This window comes from Macaca fascicularis, chromosome 19 (assembly GCF_037993035.2).
Source record: "Macaca fascicularis isolate 582-1 chromosome 19, T2T-MFA8v1.1".
Lineage (NCBI taxonomy): Eukaryota > Metazoa > Chordata > Mammalia > Primates > Cercopithecidae > Macaca > Macaca fascicularis.
The window spans coordinates 43935639-43956003 of NC_088393.1; the positions used below are offsets into that span (position 1 = coordinate 43935639).

The 20365-nt window shown below is 41.0% G+C and overlaps 1 protein-coding gene across 16 annotated transcripts in view; it reads left to right on the forward strand.

Annotated features, from left to right (window-relative positions):
- The window catches only part of ZNF567 (zinc finger protein 567), a 60003-nt gene extending 53602 nt beyond the window's left edge, over positions 1-6401 (forward strand). For 14 of the 16 annotated variants that reach the window (XM_045381116.3, XM_065536524.2, XM_065536529.2 and 11 more), the window contains one exon: positions 2030-4394. In XM_045381116.3, the coding sequence (XP_045237051.2) occupies positions 2030-3750 (1721 nt within the window). In that variant the 3' untranslated portion in view covers positions 3751-4394. Of the gene's footprint in view, positions 1-2029; positions 4395-5427; positions 5526-6236 lie in introns of those variants that run through there. The other 2 variants (XM_074023336.1, XM_045381118.2) reach the window with 1 other exon arrangement.
- Positions 6402-20365: the final 13964 nt, after the last annotated feature.

The following is a 20365-nucleotide window of genomic DNA, read 5'->3' on the forward strand; positions in this document are numbered from 1 at the left end:
AGCCGGGCATGGTGGCGGGCGCCTGTAGTCCCAGAGAGGCTGAGGCAGGAGAATGGTGTGAACCCGGGAGGCGGAGCTTGCAGTGAGCTGAGATCCGGTCACTGCACTCCAGCCTGGGTGACAGAGCGAGACTCCATCTCAAAAAATAAATAAATAAAATAAAAAAAAATAGGCCGGGCACGGTGGCTCAAGCCTGTAATCCCAGCACTTTGGGAGGCCGAGACGGGCGGATCACGAGGTCAGGAGATCAAGACCATCCTGGCTAACACGGTGAAACCCCGTCTCTACTAAAAATACAAAAAATTAGCCGGGCGTGGTGGCGGGCGCCTGTAGTCCCAGCTACTCGGAGGCTGAGGCGGGAGAATGGCGTGAACCCGGGAGGCGGAGCTTGCAGTGAGCCGAGATCGCACCACTGCACTCCAGCCTGGGAGACACAGCGAGACTCCGTCTCAAAAAATAAATAAATAAATAAATAAAAATTAAAAAAAATAAAAGAATGTGTACACAAGTGTGTTATTAGGAATAAGTAAGGTATATACAGGGCAGTAAGTATCAGGCCTGACTGAGGCAAAAACTACCTGTTATAAACAGGTGAGATCTGTCAGGTATGTGGACAGCCCTGAAAACTTGTGAGAATATAAAAAATGAATCTAGACAATATAGTTTTGTTTATAGGAGAAATTCCTTGTATATGTTAGTATTGGAGTTTTTGGACTCAATGAAGAAATAGGTTTTTGAGCATAGCTTTAACATTGCTTCATTAGATATAGATGATTGCAAGGTAAGTAAAGTTAGAAATAGCTATACTTTTATAAGAGAAATGAAGGTTAAAGTTAATGTATGATCTAGGACCAGATTGTTTAATCTACCATATGAAATTAGTATTCTAATCTACCATATGAAAAGCTGGAATAAAGGAATGTTACTGCATTGGGGAAGGATGTAAGCCAGTCTTTCCTTAAACCTGAAAAAGTGAGTCAGTAACTAAAAAGAGGACTAGTCATGACAGCTTTGTTATTGAACAATTCTGAAAGAAGTGATTTAGCAGCTGTCTGAATACAGCAATTGAATATATTCTGATCTGTTTTAAAGTTGCTATTGGAAGTATTTTACTAATTTTCCCTTCGTAAGAGAAAATAATTCCTACCTATGTAGAGGATAGAGCATAGACTATAGGATTGTTTTGCTAAATACTAGAAAATGAATTGATAATTTAAAAACTAAATCAATGACAACTGCATAGAGGAGGTGGGTTCAACAGCTGTATGTGTTTTACCGCAGTCATCTAGGGATGTTTGTATAAAAGTATTGGTGATCGGCCAGGCACAGTGGCTCATACCTGTAATCTCAGCACTTTGGGAGGCCGAGGCGGGCAGATCAAGAGGTCAGGAGTTCGAGACCAGCCTGGCCGGCCTGGTGAAACCCCCGTCTCTACTAAAAATACAAAAAATTAGCTAGGCGTGGTGGCATGTGCCTGTAATCCCAGCTACTCAGGAGGCTGAGGCAGGAGAATCGCTTGAACCCGGGAGGCAGAGGTTGCGGTGAGCTGAGATCATGCCACTGCACTCCAGCCTGGGCGACAAAGTGAGACTCTGTCTCAAAAAAAAAAAAAAATTATAGGTGATCTGTGTCCTCCAGAAATAATCTTTCTTCTAGTATTATCACTCAACAAAGATTTTTACTAATTTTTCTTGTCCATCCTACTTACATTTTAATGCTTTTGAGAGGTTCACTTCATTTTTTCTGAACACTTACCTAACCATCAACCCCCTTCTGCCATTCTTTGACTTCTTGGTTGGTTTCACTTTCTCTAGGTTCTAGTGCAAAATGCAGAAGGTATTAATGCTTATTCTTTACATCTTCATCCTTTTCCACTCTGAAGCAGTTTTTGTTTAGGTTCCCCTCCCCGCACCCCCGCCAGGCCAGTGGTCATTTGTCCTGGGTCTCTTTTTGTGCCATATGCTAGACCCTAGTGAAATTCCTTTGCATAGCAAATGTGTGAAGATTCACAAATTATATTTTTTTCTAGAAGAAAACTGGAAAGCTGAAGACTTTTTATTAAAATTCAAGGAACACCAAGAGAAGTATTCTAGATCAGTTGTAAGCATCAACCACAAAAAACTCGTGAAGGAGAAAAGTAACATATATGAAAAGACATTTACTCTAGGCAAAAACCCTGTTAATTCAAAAAATCTACCTCCTGAATATGATACTCATGGAAGGATTTTGAAAAATGTTTCAGAATTAATCATCAGTAATCTAAATCCTGCAAGAAAGAGACTTAGTGAGTATAATGGATATAGGAAATCACTCCTGAGTACTAAACAAGAGACTACTCATCCTGAAGTCAAATCCCATAATCAAAGTGACAGAGCTTTCAGTCATAATGAAGTTCTTATGCAGTATCAGAAAACAGAAACTCCAGCACAGTCATTTGGATATAATGACTGTGAAAAATCATTCCTTAAAAGGGGAGGCCTGATGACACATAATAGACCTTACAGAGGAGAAAACCCATCTGTATATAATAAAAAGAGAAGAGTAACCAATATTGAAAAAAAACATACATGCAATGAATGTGGTAAATCCTTCTGCAGGAAATCAGTATTGATTCTGCATCAGGGAATTCACTCAGAAGAAAAACCCTATCAATGTCATCAATGTGGAAATGCATTTAGAAGGAAATCATATCTCATTGATCATCAGAGGACTCACACAGGTGAGAAACCCTTTGTTTGCAATGAATGTGGTAAGTCCTTCCGCCTAAAGACAGCCCTCACTGATCATCAGAGAACACACACAGGGGAGAAATCATATGAATGTCTGCAATGTAGGAATGCCTTCAGATTGAAGTCACACCTCATTCGTCATCAGAGAACTCACACGGGAGAGAAACCATATGAGTGTAATGACTGTGGGAAGTCCTTCCGCCAGAAGACCACACTCTCTCTACATCAGAGAATTCATACAGGTGAGAAACCCTATATTTGTAAAGAATGTGGGAAGTCCTTTCACCAGAAGGCAAATCTTACTGTACACCAGAGAACTCATACAGGGGAAAAGCCCTACATTTGTAATGAATGTGGGAAATCCTTCTCCCAGAAGACAACCCTTGCTCTTCATGAGAAAACCCATAATGAGGAGAAACCCTATATTTGTAGTGAATGTGGAAAGTCCTTCCGCCAGAAGACAACCCTTGTGGCACATCAGAGAACACATACAGGGGAGAAATCTTACGAATGTCCTCACTGTGGGAAGGCCTTTAGAATGAAGTCATACCTCATTGATCATCACCGAACTCACACAGGAGAGAAACCGTATGAATGTAATGAATGTGGTAAATCATTCAGTCAAAAGACAAATCTCAATCTACATCAGAGAATTCATACGGGAGAGAAACCCTATATTTGTAATGAATGTGGGAAGTCCTTTCGCCAGAAAGCAACCCTCACGGTACATCAGAAAATACATACAGGCCAGAAATCCTATGAATGTCCTCAGTGTGGGAAAGCCTTTAGCAGGAAGTCATATCTCATTCATCATCAAAGAACTCATACGGGAGAGAAACCATATAAATGTAGTGAATGTGGAAAGTGCTTCCGCCAGAAGACAAATCTTATTGTACATCAGAGAACTCACACAGGTGAGAAACCCTATGTTTGTAATGAATGTGGTAAGTCTTTCAGTTATAAGAGAAACCTCATTGTCCATCAAAGAACTCACAAGGGAGAAAACATTGAAATGCAATAAATGATGTGGTTTCTTATATGAAATCTTTACAAGCTATTGTAAACCTTTAGTTTTAAAAAGAAAAGCATGCTGAAACATGTTAATGTAATTTTAAATCACAAGTCTAATAATTATTAAAGTACCATACTGAATAACTGTCTACTGTTTACTAGCATATAAAATGGGTGTGATCATTATTATTGAACTCTATCAGCTATGAAGCAACTGCTCTTCCTACTGACTCAAATAGTTTATTTTTAAAAAATACTTATATAACACATGCAGAGACAAGATACGGAATGATTATAAGCATTAATCTCCATAAGAGAAAATATTTATGAACTATATTTCTCATTGCACTCTGTAATAAAAAGCAGTTAGTTGTTACTTACCTAAGAGTTACCACTTCCATACCCTATAACATCAAAACGTAGTTTTTGCATGTTTATAATTTTATATATATATATATTTTATCAGACATCATGAATTCTTTTATGTCTTGCTTATTTCACTCAGTGTTTTTAAGATCTGTACATTATTGCATGTGGCAGTAGTGTATTTTCATTTTGCATACTATTCCATTTTAAGAATATATTCATATTTATCCTATTGATGGATATTTGTATTTTTATACTTTTGTGTAATAATAAAATTGCTGCTGTAAATATTCTTGTTTATGTCATGTGTGTGTGTATGTATTTCTGTTGAATTTATACCTGGGACTGGAAGTATTCATTCCAAGGGTGTATACGAGGTTTTTTTTTTTTTTTTTGGTCATTCAGACTGGAGAATTTCTACTAAAAAGAAACCTTGCGGTTTTATAATTGTGGAAAGGCTATTAATAGATCATGGACATGTGAATGCAGTAAATGTAGACAGCCTTTAGCTGTCTCTCAATGCTTAAATGCAAAACAAGCAATTCATATGGGAGGGAAATCCTCTAGTTGTCATGATTTTAGGGGTACTTTAGCCATAGCTTATTACACCTTATTTAATATCAAGGAATTAGAATTCATACAAAAGAAAAGGGACATTGAGAAGGGAAATAGGTGAGGAGGATTTGAGAGTATCAGAGTCTTTTTTTTTTTTCTTTCTTTCTTTTTTTTTTTTTTTTGAAACAGATTCTCGCTCTGTTGCCCAGGCTGGAGTGCAGTGGCGCAATCTTGGCTCACTGCAACCTCTGCCTCCTGGGTTCAAGCACTTCTCCTGCCTCAGCCTCCTGAGTAGCTGGGATTACAGGCGTATGCCACTATGCCCAGCTAATTTTTATATTTTTAGTGGAGACGGGGTTTCACCACGTTGGTCAGGCTGGTCTTGAACTCCTGACCTCATGATCCTCCTGCCTCGGCCTCCCAAAGTGCTGGGATTACAGGATGACCCACCGCGCCTGGCTACAACACAAGCCTTTTATACCTTAATCTATGTTACAGGAAATGTAAGTCTCTGAAAATCCCAAATAAGTGACTAGAGATTTTTATGTTTGAGAATTGGAAATCTGCTAAGACAGTGACTTCCACAGTATCCTTTTGGCGAGAAGAGTAAACTCAGTGGCAACTTGAAAAGCATTATTGCAGGTCCTTCCTGGGAAGGATTACTTACAACCAATATTTACTACATTCATGAAGTCATTGTAATAAAATTCAGTAGAAATTGATATTTATTTATTTATTATTTTGAAACGGAGTCTCTATCGCCCAGGCTGGAGTGCAATGGCGTGGTCTCAACTCAGTGCAACCTCCGCCTCCTGGGTTCAGATGATTCTCCTGCCTCAGCATCCCGAGTAGCTGGTACTACAGGTGCGTGCCACCACACCCAGCTAATTTTTGTATTTTTAGTAGAGACAGGGTTTCACTATGTTTGCCAGGCTGGTCTCGAACTCCTGACCTTGTGATCCATCTGCCTCGGCCTCCCAAAGTGTTGGGATTACAGGCGTGAGCCACTGTGCCCAGCCTGACAATTATTTTTTAAAAGATTTCGAACTGTAAACCATATCTGCATAAACAAGAAGATGGTTCATGGTTCAAATATTTGACTTTAAATATATTAAACAGACCCTCTAGCCTGTTAGAAATGGACAGCCATTGCCAATCAGTAGTAAATTGAACCATTGTTGTCAATCCTTATTTTTCTGATAATTTCATAGCAAAAAATGAACAGGGTGATGAGACAAAAGCATAAAAATTTAGACTTGATAGTAGCATACAGAAAACACACGTTGTGTGTATGTGTGTATATATGTAAAATGCCTTGTCTATAATGACTAGACATCATTAAATTTAGCCTTAATTTATATATGCATAAAGATTTTTTAAAGACTATACATGGGATAAACCTATTAAGGTAACTAAAACAGGTAATTATAGGACTTATAATCAGAACTGTGAGAACCCAAGGATGTTGTCACTGTGAATTTATAGGGGAGTTATATAGTAGTATATGCTAACAGTGGTGACTAATGGAAGAATTGTACTCATGACCAAAGATGCAAGCCTACCTTGTTTTTCTAGGTGGAGCAGATGGCCTAACTGGATGTTTGTCCTAGCATCAGCCCACCAAAGATTTGGGGAACATGTGAGTCACATTCTCTGGAACATTGTACTCCCCTTTGATTTTGCGTTTCCAGACATTTAAGTGGCTACCACAAAAAATAAAAAGTATCTGTGGTATCACTACATGTGCTCCGCTGTCTCCTGATTTACTGATTATCATGAAATAGCCATGTACTGTTTCAGTAGAACATTGTATCCAATGTCCACTTTATTTTCAAACATACTACATATATTCATGTTTTATAGCTCTTGGATATGAAGAACTAGAAAGTATGAGTTATTAATGGGCAGTTTTATAAAAGGCCAAACTTCGAAACTTTGAGTCCGGGCATGGTGGCTCACACCTATAATCCCAGCACTTTGGGAGGCTGAGGTCGGCGGATCACCTAAGACCAGGAGTTTGAGACCAGCCTGGCCAACATGGTGAAACCCCCTCTCTACTAAAAATACAAAAGTTAGCCAGGTATGTGGCGCATGCCTGTAATCCCAGCTACTCGGGGGCTTGAGGCAGGAGAATCACTTGAACCCAGTAGGTGGAGGTTGCAGTGGGCCAAGATGATGCCATTACACTACTGCCTGGGCAAGAGAGTGAGACTCCATCTCAAAAAGAAAATACAATCATGAACCCAGAGATTATTTAAAGATGTTTTGTTATCTAAGAAAACTTCCATTGTAGGATACATAAACAATTCACAAAAGTATTTGTATAATAATCATTGAGCATCTTTCCATAATCATGCTCATAACTTTCAGTTTTAACATTCTTTGCATGAAAAACTGACTAAATAGTTTCTTATGAAACTGTCTGTATTTCAGTTTTTTTGTTTGTTTTTTGAGATAGTTTCACTCTTGTTGCCCAGGCTGGAGTACAATGGGATGATCTCGGCTCACCACAACCTCTGCCTCCTGGGTTCAAGCGATTCTCCCACCTCAGTCTCGTGAGTAGCTGGGATTACAGGCATGCACCACCATGCCTAGCTAATTTTGTATTTTTAGTAGAGACAGGGTTTCTCCATGTTGGTTAGGCTGGTCTCGAACACCTGACCTCAGGTGATCCACCCACCTCGGCCTCCCATAGAGCTGAGATTACAGGTGTAAGCCACCGCGCCCTGCTGTATTTAATTTTTTTTTAACAATCATCATTCTGTTTTCCACAGTGGCTTCACCATTTTATATTCACAATGGCAATGCAAAAAGGTTCAGATTTCTCAGGCCAGGTGTGGTGGCTCATGCCTGTAATCCCAGTGCTTTCGGAGGCTGAGGCAGTCCGATCAATTGAGGTCAGAAGTTCAAGATCAGCCTGGCCAACATGGCGAAACCCCGTATCTACTAAAAATACAGTAATTAGCAGGCTTAGTGGTGCGTGCCTTTAATCCCAGCTACTCAGGAGGCTGAAGCGGGACAATTGTTTGAACCAGGCAGGCGGAGATTGCAGTGAGCAGAGATCGCGCCACTGCACTCCAGCCTGGGAGAAAAAGCAAGACTTCATCTCAACAAAAAAAATTAGCTGGGCATGGTGCTGGGGTCCTGTAATCCCACCTACTTGGGAGTCTGAGGAAGGGGAATAGCTTGAACCTGGGAGGCAGAGGTTGCAGTGAGCCGTGATTGTGCCACTGCACTCCAGTCTGAGTGACAGAGTGAGACTCCATCTCCAAACAAACAAAAAAAGTTCAAATATCTTTTTTTTTTTTCTTTTTCTTTTTTTTTTTTTTTCCCCCGAGACGGAGTCCCGCTCTATCGCCCAGGCTGGAGTGCAGTGGTCGGATCTCAGCTCACTACAAGCTCCGCCTCCCGGGTTTACGCCATTCTCCTGCCTCAGCCTCCCGAGTAGCTGGGACTACAGGCGCCCGCCACCTCGCCCAGCTAGTTTTTTGTATTTTTTAGTAGAGACGGGGTTTCACTGCGTTAGCCAGGATGGTCTCGATCTCCTGACCTCGTGATCTGCCCGTCTCGGCCTCCCAAAGTGCTGGGATTACAGGCTTGAGCCACCACGCCCGGCCAAAAGTGCAGATTTCTCCATATTCTTCCCATCACTTATTTTCCTTTAAAATTTTTTTTGGGCCGGGCGCAGTGGCTCAAGCCTGTAATCCCAGCACTTTGGGAGGCCGAGGCGGGCAGATCACGAGGTCAGGAGATCGAGACCATCCTGGCTAACACGGTGAAACCCCGTCTCTACTAAAAAAAAATACAAAAAACTAGCCGGGCAAGGTGGTAGGCACCTGTAGTCCCAGCTACTCGGGAGGCTGAGGCAGGAGAATGGCGTAAACCCGGGAGGCGGAGATTGAAGTGAGCTGAGATCCAGCCACTGCACTCCAGCCCGGGTGACAGAGCCGGACTCCGTCTCAAAAAAGAATAAAATAAATAAAAATTTTTTTGAATTATAGCCTTTTTTGTGGGTGTCAAGTATCTCATTGATATTTTGATTTACATTTCCCTAATGATTAATAATGTAGGTTTCTTTCATTCTTGAATATATTTGCTGAAAATAGGATTTGGGATTGAGAGTTCTTCCTTTTAGCACTTGAAAAATATCACTTATTTTTGGTCTTCATAGTTTCTCTTTTTTTTTTTTTTTTTTTTTTTTTTTGAGACGGAGTCTTGCTCTGTCACCTGGGCTGGAGTGCAGTGGCCGGATCTCAGCTCACTGCAAGCTCCGCCTCCCGGGTTTATGCCATTCTCCTGCCTCAGCCTCCCGAGTAGCTGGGACTACAGGCGCCCGCCACCTCACCCGGCTACTTTTTTGTATTTTTTAGTAGAGAGGGGTTTCACCGTGTTAGCCAGGATGGTCTCGATCTCCTGACCTCGCCATCCGCCCGTCTCGGCCTCCCAAAGTGCTGGGATTACAGGCTTGAGTCACCGCGCCCGGCCAGTCTTCATAGTTTCTCATAAGAAATCTGCTATTTAAAATTTTTTTCCTCTAAAAATATGGTATTTCTCTCTTGCTACTTTCAACATTTTTATTTTTTGTCTTTAATTTTCTTTGATTTATTTTTTTATTTTTATTTTTGAGATGGAGTTTCACTGTTGTTGCCCAGGCTGGAGTGCAATGATGTGATCTCTGCTCATTACAACCTCTGCCTCCCAGTTTCAAGCGATTCTCCTGTCTCAGCCTCCCAGGTAGCTGGGATTACAGGTGCATGGCACCACACCTGGCTAATTTTGGTATTTTTAGTAGAGACAGGGTTTCACCCTATTGGCCAAGCTGGTCTCGAACTACTGACCTCAGGTGATCTGCCTGCCTCGGCCTCCCAAAGTGCTGAGATTACGGGTGTGAGCCACTGCACCTGACCTTGTCTTTAATTTTCGCAAGTTAGGGATGATGTGTTGTGGTGTTACATTTTGGGGATGGGAAGAGTTATCTTGTTTAAATTCACTCAGCTTCTTGAATCTGCCTTTTGCCAAATTTGGTGAGTTTCCAGCAATTACTACTTTAAGTCCTTTGTGGTAGGGGAGAGGGGTTGTCTTGCCCTGTCACCCAGTCTGGAGTGCAGTGGCATGATCACAGCTCACTGCAGCCTCGACCTCCTGGGTTTAAGCGATCCTCCCACCTCAGCTTCCTGAGTAGCTGGGACTACAGGAACGCACCACCAGGCCTGGCTAACTTCTGTATGTTTTATAGAGACAGGGTATCACTATGTTATCCAGGCTTCCTTAAGTACTTTTTCAGCTCTGTCTTCTTTTTCCTCTCCTTCCAGGATTTCAAGGGCATGAATGTTAATCTTGTGTTACATTCTCACAGTTCCTCATTCTTTTCATGTTATTTTTTTCAGTGTACTATCTCTCTGTTGTTCAGATTGGGTAACTCGTATTGTTCTGTATTGCAGTTCACCGATTCCTCTGTCGCCTGTTTCCACTCTTTGTCCCTCCATTTGAGCTTATTTTAGTTATATTTTCAATTCCATATTCTCTGTTTGGTTATTTTGCATGTCTTCTGATTTCTTGTCTGGACTAATTCTTTGTTGAGATATTGTATCTCATTTGTTTCAAGTGTGTGATTGTTCAGGCATTTTTATGATGTCTGCTTTGTGTATTTATCAAATAATTCTGACATCATTGTCATCTTCATGCTCTTATCTTTTTGAGATTTTCCTGGTTACGATTATTGAATTTCCATTGAAATGTGCAATTTTATCTATTTTGAGATTGTAGATCTTATTTAAACCTGTTTTAGCTGGCTTTCTGATACCACCCTGGCATGGTCCCTGGCAAGTGTGCCATTTTGCTGTGCCACATAGGGGGTGAGAATCCACATTTCCCACTCACCCTCCACTGACACCTGGGCGGAAGTGCTTCTCCTCACAGTTAGGTGTGAATGAGAAGTTCTGGCTCCCTATTAGTCACCTTTTTATACCTCTCTTATACCCCAATAAGAGCCAGGGGTTCCTCGTTAATGGTTTCCATTTGCCTTCCACATACACCACAGAGGCAGGGCTGGCCCTGTTAGGCGGGATAGTGGTGAAGATCCTGACTTTACAATGCCTGCTCCGACACTGGCCCAGCAGGTAGTTAAACAAGTACCTTTTTACTGCTGCATATGGGGATGGAAATCCAGGTTCCTCACATGAGTCCAGGGGCCCTACGTAATTCCATCTGTAGTGTGATAGTCCTGGCTCCCTTCAGTCTTCCTGAAACCATCCTGGCAGGGAGGTCAGAGTATCTTGTTACAGCCTAGTGAGAGTAGAAGTCTAGGTTCCCTACTCAGCCTTTCCTAGGTGCATGTGTGGCATCAGGTGTTTTGGGTTCTTTCCTTTTTTTTTTTCCTGTGCTTTTTGGTTAGAGTAGATCTTTTTTTTTTTTTTTTTTTTTTCTGAGACAGTCTCACTTCTTCACCCAGGCTGGAGTGCAATGGTGCGATCTCAGTTCACTGCAACTTCTGCCTCCCAGGTTCAAGCAATTCTCCTGCCTCAGCCTCCCGAGTAGCTGGAATTACAGGTACGTGCCACCACACCTGGCTAATTTTGTATTTTTAGTAGAGAAGGGTTTTCCCATGTTGGTCAGGCTGGTCTCAAACTCCTGACCTCAAGTGATCGGCCTGCCTCGGCCTCCCAAAGTGCTGGGATTATAGGGTCGAGCCACTGCGCTTGGCTGAGTAGAGCAATTCTTATCTAGAAGTTTTGTCTCACTTAGGTGCCATTTTCTTGGTCTTTTTCTACACAGAGCAGCCTTTTGTTAGGACTTTTTTTCCTTTTTGAGACGGAGTCTCGCTCTGTCACCAAGCTGGAGTGCAGTGGCACAATCTCGGCTCACCACAACCTCCACCTCCTGGGTTCAAGCAATTCTCCCGCCTCAGCCTCCCGGGTATGGGATTACAGGCATGTGCCACCACACCCGGCTAATTTTGTATTTTTAGTAGAGATGGGGTTTCTCCATGTTGGTCAGGCTGGTCTTGAACTCCCAACTTCGTGATCTGCCCTCCTTGGCCTCCCGAAGTACTGGTATTACAGGCATGAGCCACCGCTCCTGGCCTGTTATTTGTTTGTTCATTTGGTTTTTTTCTTTAGGCCAATAATAGATAAAACAATGCCATGTGCCTCCTAATGAGATGCACTGAGAAGGATACAACATCATTGCTGTAATGGTATTTCTGCTTAAAATGTATAACCTGTATCTAAAATGAGGAAACGTCAGATAAATCTGAATTGAGGTTATTAAGAACAATGATTCTAATTAAATTGCATGAAATAGAGGAAAAGTAAGTAAATACTCTCTATTCCTGAATTTTAATTGGTGGGAGTATCACTTTGACCAGTCCGGCAGTAATACATATCACTAGCACATACATTATGGTATTTATGGACCATTTCCTGCTAAAAGAAACCAGGATTTCTTTGGAGAAGTGGCTGATTCCAAGTATGGGCAGAAAATTTTTAATGAGCCTGCAGTATTTTGTCATACCAGATAATAACAAAGGTAATTTAAAAAATCAGTAGATTAATGACAAAGCACTGCCAACTTGGAAAGGCTCCCAATGACCAAGGATAGGACAAATCAAGCTTAAATATAAAAATAATTTATATTTGAAACATACCAAATACATTTACATTTGAATAAATATAAATTACATTTACATTTATATTTATAAAAATAATTTATATTTGAAACACACCAAATACATTTAAATTCCCAAATTTATAGCAATATTAAAGAATCAGTGATCACAGAACAATAAGGAGCAAAGTTATTATCTTAACTGGTATCTAAAAGGAAAAAATATATCTTGGTTATCCTATGTGAACAATACCAGTGGGGGTATCCAAGTAGCATCAGTGGGCAGCTTCTCTTTGTAAAGTATTCCAGCTAATGTATTTCAAATTTTTTTCTTCTGGAAATAATGTATTTATGTCATACCTGGTCTCCAAACCTGAAAAAAGCAAGAAAACAGATGTTTTCCTGCACCAGGGGAAAAAAACCCAAAACCGTGGAGATAAGTGATGAATTGAAAATAATGTACGTTAGAAATATATTTCAATAATGTTTTTACACAACTTGAAGGAGGCAAAGAGTTTAGAGAGTAATGAAAGAGTATGTGGTGAGGTTGGTGATAAAGCAAATAGGTTGTCATTGGCTCTAAAATTTAAGTGTTTGAAGACTACTCATTCCAAATGACGGAGCAGAAGAAAACTGGCTTCACTGCCCACCAACAGAAAACCAAAAACAAGTGTGCATCACCAAGATTATCACCAACAATATCCTAGAACTCAGATATGAAGATCAGTCAGTTCTGGAGCTACAGAGAAGTGAAAAATCTCTGAGGAGTGGTAGCAGAATCAGACTTCCACACCCATGACACCTCTTCCCCCATTCTGCCTGGCACCAAACATGTAGAAAATTTCCCCTCAACGCATGGTTTCTGTAGTGGAAAAAGTGAGATTGAGGCGCACCACCAGCCTCCCCACCATCTTGGCCTTGTCTTAACCCATGGGAAACTCTGGTTTGTAACTTGGCCAGAGGAGATGCCAAATCAGTGTGGTTAGGCCAGGTGCGGTGGCTCTCGCCTGTAATGCCAGCACTTTGGGAGGCCGAGGTGGGTGGATCACGAGGTCAGGAGATCGAGACCATCTGGCTAACACGGTGAAACCCTGTCTCTACTAAAAATACAAAAAATTAGCCAGGCATGGTGGCGGGCGCCTATAGTCCCAGCTGCTCAGGAGGGTGAAGCAGGAGAATGGCATGAACCAGGGAGGCGGAGCTTGCAGTTAGCCAAGATCATGCCACTGTACTCCAGCCTGGGTGACAGAGTGAGACTCCGTCTCAAAATAAATAAATAAAAAAGATATATAAGAGCTTTATCCTCTAAGCCCAACATGTAGATCTTGTTTAAACTCAGTGTGGTTAGTCAACAGCACCATGCTGTAGGAGGTTCACTCCACAGATCTCTTGGGCACAAACCCCTAGCGAGCCAGAATACCCTCTTTAGGACCTACCCCATTAAGGAAGTGAATTGCTCCAACTGTTACTAAAGCTAAGGCAAACCAGGTTTTAAGGCACCACCTAGAGCTGAAAAGGAGGCAGTAACCTCATGATAAAGAACCTCTAAGCAAATATGTCTAGTAAAAATTGTAACAAGCCAGAGAACATTGGAATAAATAAATAATACTTCAATGCAAAGACATCAGTGTACATCCATAAGAAACACACCTAAAGAGGGAACCATGATCTTACCAAATGAACAAAGCAAGAAACCAGTAACTCACCCTAACAAGATGGCAATATGTGAGCTCTCTGACAAAAATTGAAAATAGCAGTTCTAAAGAAACTTAGTGATTTCCAAGATAAGACTGAAAAGCAATTCAGAAATGTATCAAAGAAATTTAACAAAGAAATTGAAAAAAATAGAAAAAACCAGAAATCTTGCAACTAAAAAATGAATTTTCTAAACAATTCATTATAGGCTCTCAATGGCAGAATGGGTGCAATGGAAGAAAGAATCCATGAGCTCCAAAATAAGCTATTTGAAAACAGAGGGGGGAAAAAAAAACACAGAATGAAAAGGAACAAAGATCATCTATAAGATGTAAAAAATTACCTCAAAAGACCAAATTTAAGAATCATTGGGGGCCGGGCGCGGTGGCTCAAGCCTGTAATCCCAGCACTTTGGGAGGCCGAGACGGGCGGATCACGAGGTCAGGAGATCGAGAGACGATCCCGGCTAACACGGTGAAACCCCGTCTCTACTAAAAAATACAAAAAAAATAGCCGGGCGAGGTGGCGGGCGCCTGTAGTCCCAGCTACTCGGGAGGCTGAGGCAGGAGAATGGCGTAAACCCGGGAGGCGGAGCTTGCAGTGAGCTGAGATCCGGCCACTGCACTCCAGCCTGGGTGACAGAGCAAGACTCCGTCTCAAAAAAAAAAAAAAAAAATTAAAAAAAGAATCATTGGTATTTGGCCAGGTGCAGTGGCTCAAGCTTGTAATCCCAGCACTTTGGGAGGCCGAGATGGGCAGATCACGAGGTCAGGAGATCGAGACCATCCTGGCTAACACGGTGAAACCCCGTCTCTACTAAAAAATACAAAAAACTAGCCGGGCGAGGTGGCGGGCGCCTGTAGTCCCAGCTACTCGGGAGGCTGAGGCAGGAGAATGGCGTAAACCCGGGAGGCGGAGCTTGCAGTGAGTTGAGATGCAGCCACTGCACTCCAGCCTGGGCCACAGAGTGAGACTCCGTCTCAAAAAAAAAAAAAAAAAAAAAGAATCATTGGTGTTCAAGAAAGATTTAAGCAAGAGAAAGGGGTACAAAGATTATTTTTAAAAATATTAATAACTTTCCATTCTTTGGAAAGAAAACTTTCCAAAACTTGAGAAAGATATACATATCCAGGTATAGGAAGGTCAGAGAACACCAAACAGAGTTGACCCAAATGTAACTACCCCAAGTCATATAATAAACTCTCAAAGGTCAAGGAAAAAGAGATGATCCTGAAAGCAGTAAGAGAAAGTAAACAAATGGCATTTAAAGGAGCTCTAATTCATCTGGCAACAGACTTATCAGTGGAAACCATACAGGACAGAAGGGAGTGAAATGACATTTTAGAAGTGCCAAAAGAAAAAACATTGCCATCCAAGAATACCATATCCAGCAAAGTTAGCTTTCAAATATGAATGAGAACGTTTTTGCCAGACAAACAAACGCTAAGAGAATTCACCACCACCATACCCATGTTACAAGAAATGCTAAAGGGAGTTTTTCTTTTTTCTTTTTTGTCCTTTTCTTTTTTATTTTTTGAGACAGGGTCTCACTTTGTCACCCAGGCTGGAGTGTAGTGGTGCGATCTTGTGTCACTGCAGCCTCAACCTTCCAGGTTCAAGCAATCCTCCCACCTCAGCTTCTTGAGCAGCTGGGACTACAGGTGTGTACCACCATGCCCAGCTAATTTTGGTATTTTTTTGTAGAGATGGGGTTTTGCCATGTTGCAGAGGTTGGTCTTAAACTCCTGAGCTCAAGTATCTGCCTGCCTTGGCCTCCCAAAGGACTAAGATTACAGGCATGAGCCACCGCACACAGCCTAGGAGTTTTTCAATCTGAAAGAAAGAACATTAATGTGCAAAAAGTTTTTTTCAATGAAGGTATGAAACCTACCAGTAAAATGAAGGAAACAGACAAACCCAGGATACTCTACTACTATAAATGTGTGTAATTCACTTATAACTCTAGCATGAGGCCAAAAAGACATATCTATCAAAAACAATAATAGCCACAGCAACCTGTTAAGAGAGAGGTAATATAAACATGCAAATTTGGAGAACTAAAAGTAAAAATATGGGGGGAAGGGGTTAAAGTGTGGAAAATTTTTTTCATTTTATTCTTTTATTTGTGATCTAAGATAGGTTGTCATCTTTTTAAAATAATTTACTGTATCTATAATATGTTTTTTGTAAGCCTCATAGTAACCACAATGCAAAAACCTATGAAAAAGTCACTAAAAATAAAAAGCAATGAATTAAAACACCTTACCAGAGAAAAATCACTTAATCACAAAGGGAGACAGGAAAGAAGAAAGGAGGAGAGGAGTAAAACAAGCAACAAAATGGCTGTTGTAAGTACTTACTTATCAAAAATAATACTGAATGTAAATGAACTCAATTCCCCAGTTAAAGGCAGAGTGGCTGAATGAATAAAGATAAAACAAAACTATATGCTGCTGACAAGAAACCCACTTCACCTACTAAAATACACACAGATTGAAAGTGAAGACATGGAAAAAGATACCCCATGCAACTGGAAACAAAATGGAGTCTCTTATGTCTACTTCTTTCTAAATAGACACAGTAACAGTGTATAGTAGTAGGTGTATATATTTATAGGGTACATGAGATGTTTTGATACATGAATGCAATGTATAATAATGACATCATGGAGAATAGGGTATCCATCCTCTCAGGCAAATAATCATTTGTGTTACAAATAATCCAATTATACTCTTTTAGGTATTTTTAAATGTACAATTACATTATTATTGAGTGTAGTCACCCTGTTGTGTTATCAAATAGTAGGTCTTATTCATTCTTTCTACCTTTTTTGTACCCATCAACCCTCATCACTTCCCCCATGACTTTTCTCAGCCTCCATTAACCATCCTTCTACTCTCTCTGTGAGTTCAATTGTTTTGATTTTTAGATTCCACAAATAAGTGAGAACCTGTGATGTTTGTTGTTGTGTGCCTGGCTTACTTCACTTAACATAATGATCTCCAATTCCATCCATGTTGTTGTAAATGACAGGATCTCATTCTTTTTTTATGGCTGAATATTATTCCCTTGTGTACATAAACTACATTTTCTCTCTTTTTTTTTTTTTGAGATGGAGTCTTGCTGTGTCACCCAGGCTGGAGTGCAGTGTTGCGATCTCAGCTCACTGCAACCTCTGCCTCCCGGGTGCAAGCAATTCTCTGCCTCAGCCTCCCGAGTAGCTGGGATTACAGGTGCCCACCACCACATCCAGCTAATTTTGTATTAAAAATACAAAATTATTTTTACAATTAAAATTTAAATTGAAATACAATTAAAAATACAGCCAAAAATATTTTTAATTAATAAAACCGTAAACCTACAGCAATCATCCTTAATGGTGAACATTAAAAATATTCCCTTGGCCAGGCACAATGGCTCACACCTGTAATCCCAGCACTTTGGGAGGCCGAGGAGGGCAGATTGCTTGAGCCCAGAAGTTCAACACTGGCCTCGACAACACGGCAAAACCCCATCTCTACAAACAATACAAAAATGAGCTGGGCATTGTGGTGCACACCTGTAGTCCCAGGTACTTGGGAGGCTGAGGTGGAAGGATTGATTGAGCCTGGGAGGTTGAGGCTGCAGTGAGCAGTGATCATGCCACTGCCCTCAAGCCTGGTGACAGAGTGAGACCCTGTCTCACAAGAAAACAACAACAACAACAAACCTCACTTAAAGAAAGGGTCAAGATGAGGAAACTAATTAGTGTTGTAGACATTCAATATTAGACATATAATCCAAGCTACAAGTATAAATTAAGAAAAGAAGGCATATAGAAAGGAATAGGCAAATACTTTTATTTACAAATAATACCAACATCTCTTTAGACAATTCAATCTCATGAAGAAACCATTTCATCTACTAAAGTAGTTCATCAATGTTACAATCCTTAGACAAAAACCAATAGTTTAGTACATAGTAATAGTAATCAATTACATAACAGAAAAAATATCCCAATCGTATTATAAACAAAAACCATAAAGTATCTAGAAATAAGTAAAACAAGAAATGTGTACACTTTTATGCTAAAAATATAAAGACTTACTGAAGCACATAAAAGAATACCTACTGAAATAAAGAGATATACCAGGTACAAGAGAAAAACTCAATGTCGTAAAGATGTCAGTAATGATTCTTTTCTTTCTAGTACTATTGCAGACTAGAAGTATTGAAACTCCAGGCCGGGCGCGGTGGCTCACGCCTTTAATCCCAGCACTTTGGGAGGCCGAGGCGGGCGGATCACAAGGTCAGGAGATTGAGACCACGGTGAAACCCCGTCTGTACTAAAAATACAAAAAATTAGCTGGGCTCGGTGGCGGGCGCCTGTAGTCCCAGCTACTCAGGAGGCTGAGGCAGGAGAATGGCATGAACCCGGGAGGCGGAGCTTGCAGTGAGCCGAGATCGCGCCACTGCACTCCAGCCTGGGCGACAGAGCCAGACTCTGTCTCAAAAAAAAAAAAAAAAAAAACTCCTCTACTAAAAGGATTTACCAGCCAGGCACGGTGGCTCACGCCTGTAATCCCAGCACTTTGGGAGGCTGAGGCAGGCGGATCACCTGAGGTCAGGAGTCTGAGCCCAGCCTCAACATGGAGAAACCCCCTCTCTACTAAAAATACAAAATTAGCTGGGCGTGGTGGTGCATGCCTGTAATGCCAGCTACTCGGGAGCCTGAGGCAGGAGAATTGCTTGAACCTGGGAGGCAGAGGTTGTGGTGAACCGAGATCACGCCATTGCACTCCATCCTGGGCAACAAGAGCGAAACTCCGTCTCAAAAAAAAAAAAAGAAAAAAGCATTTACCCCCTGAATAGATCATCTTTGGTCGATAAGAATATACACGAGATTTTTCTGTCTTCATTGTGCTTTTCTCTGCTCCTTAAAAATTCTACTTTTTTCATAAAAGGAGTTAATTTTTAAAAGTGAAAAGTAAAAACATAAAACAGAATATTGGCTGAACACAGTGGCTCACACCTGTAATCCCAGCACCTAGGAGGCTGAGGTGGGAGGACCAATTGAGCCCAAGAATTCAAGACCAGCGTGGGCAACAAAGTGAAACCCTGTCTCTACAAAAGATACAAAAATTAGCTAGGCGTGGTGGTGTGTGCCTGTAGTCCTAGCTACTTGGGATGCTGAGGTGGGGGATCGACTCAGCCCGGGAAGTTGAGGCTGCAATGAGCCAAGATTGTGGCATTGCACTCCAGCCTGGGCAACACAACAAAAACCTGTCACACACAAAAAAGACAACTGAACTGTAAAAAGTACTTCTCCATCTTAACCCTCTCTCTATACATTTATGTTTAAATATCTCCAAGGAAGCAGTAACAAAAATATGGAGAAGAAATAATAAATGACAGAGTAAGAATTTGAGAACAAACATTTGATTTGTTTCCATAAATTGTGACAAACCTCAACTGACTACAAATTGAGACAAAAGAATCAATTGAGACAAAGCGTCAATTGATTAACCTTAAAATAACCTTAAAAGATATGTGTATATATATATTTTAAATCATCCATAAACATATTAGAAAAAGTACAAATCAACAGATATGTAAGTTGTAGACAAGTGTTGACTTTTTAAAACACAAGTGTGATTTAAATAGAATGAAATACAACAATCCGAAGTGAATAGTTGATAAGATTTTTTCATCAACTTAATTGAAGTATAATTTACATATAATAAAATGCAACCATATGTCTACGTTCATGCAAATACCACCTTGTAAGAAATGCCTTTCCTGACTACCTTATCTAAATTAGCCCTGCCCAGAGTTCAGAGACCAGCCTGACCAAAATGGAGAAACCCCTTCTCTACTAAATAATACAAAATTAGCCTGGCATGGTGGAGCATGTCTGTAATCCCAGTTACTCAGGAGGCTGAGGCAAGAGAATCGCTTGAACCTGGGAGGCGGAGGTTGCGGTGAGCCGAGATCGTGCTGTTGCACTCCAGCCTGGGCAACAAGAGCCAAATTCCATCTCAATAAAAAAAAGGGCCAGGTGCAGTGGCTCATGATTGTAATTCCAGCACTTTGGGAGGCCAAGGTGGGCCATTCTTTACATTCATAAGGTGGGAAGATTGCTTGAGGACAGGAATTCAAGACCAGCCAGGGTAACAAAGCAAGACTCCAACTCTACTGAAATAAAAAATAAAAACTTAGCTGGTTGTCATGGTGCTGCTGGGAGTATAGCAGTGAGGATGACCAGAGATCACTCTTGTCACGATCTTGGATTTGGCCGATTTCTTTACTGCAAGATGTTTTATCAGCAAGGTCCTTATGACCTGTATCTTATGCTGACTTCTTATCTCATTTTATGACTTAGAATGCCTTAACTGTCTAGGAATGCAGCCCAGTAGGTTTGAGTG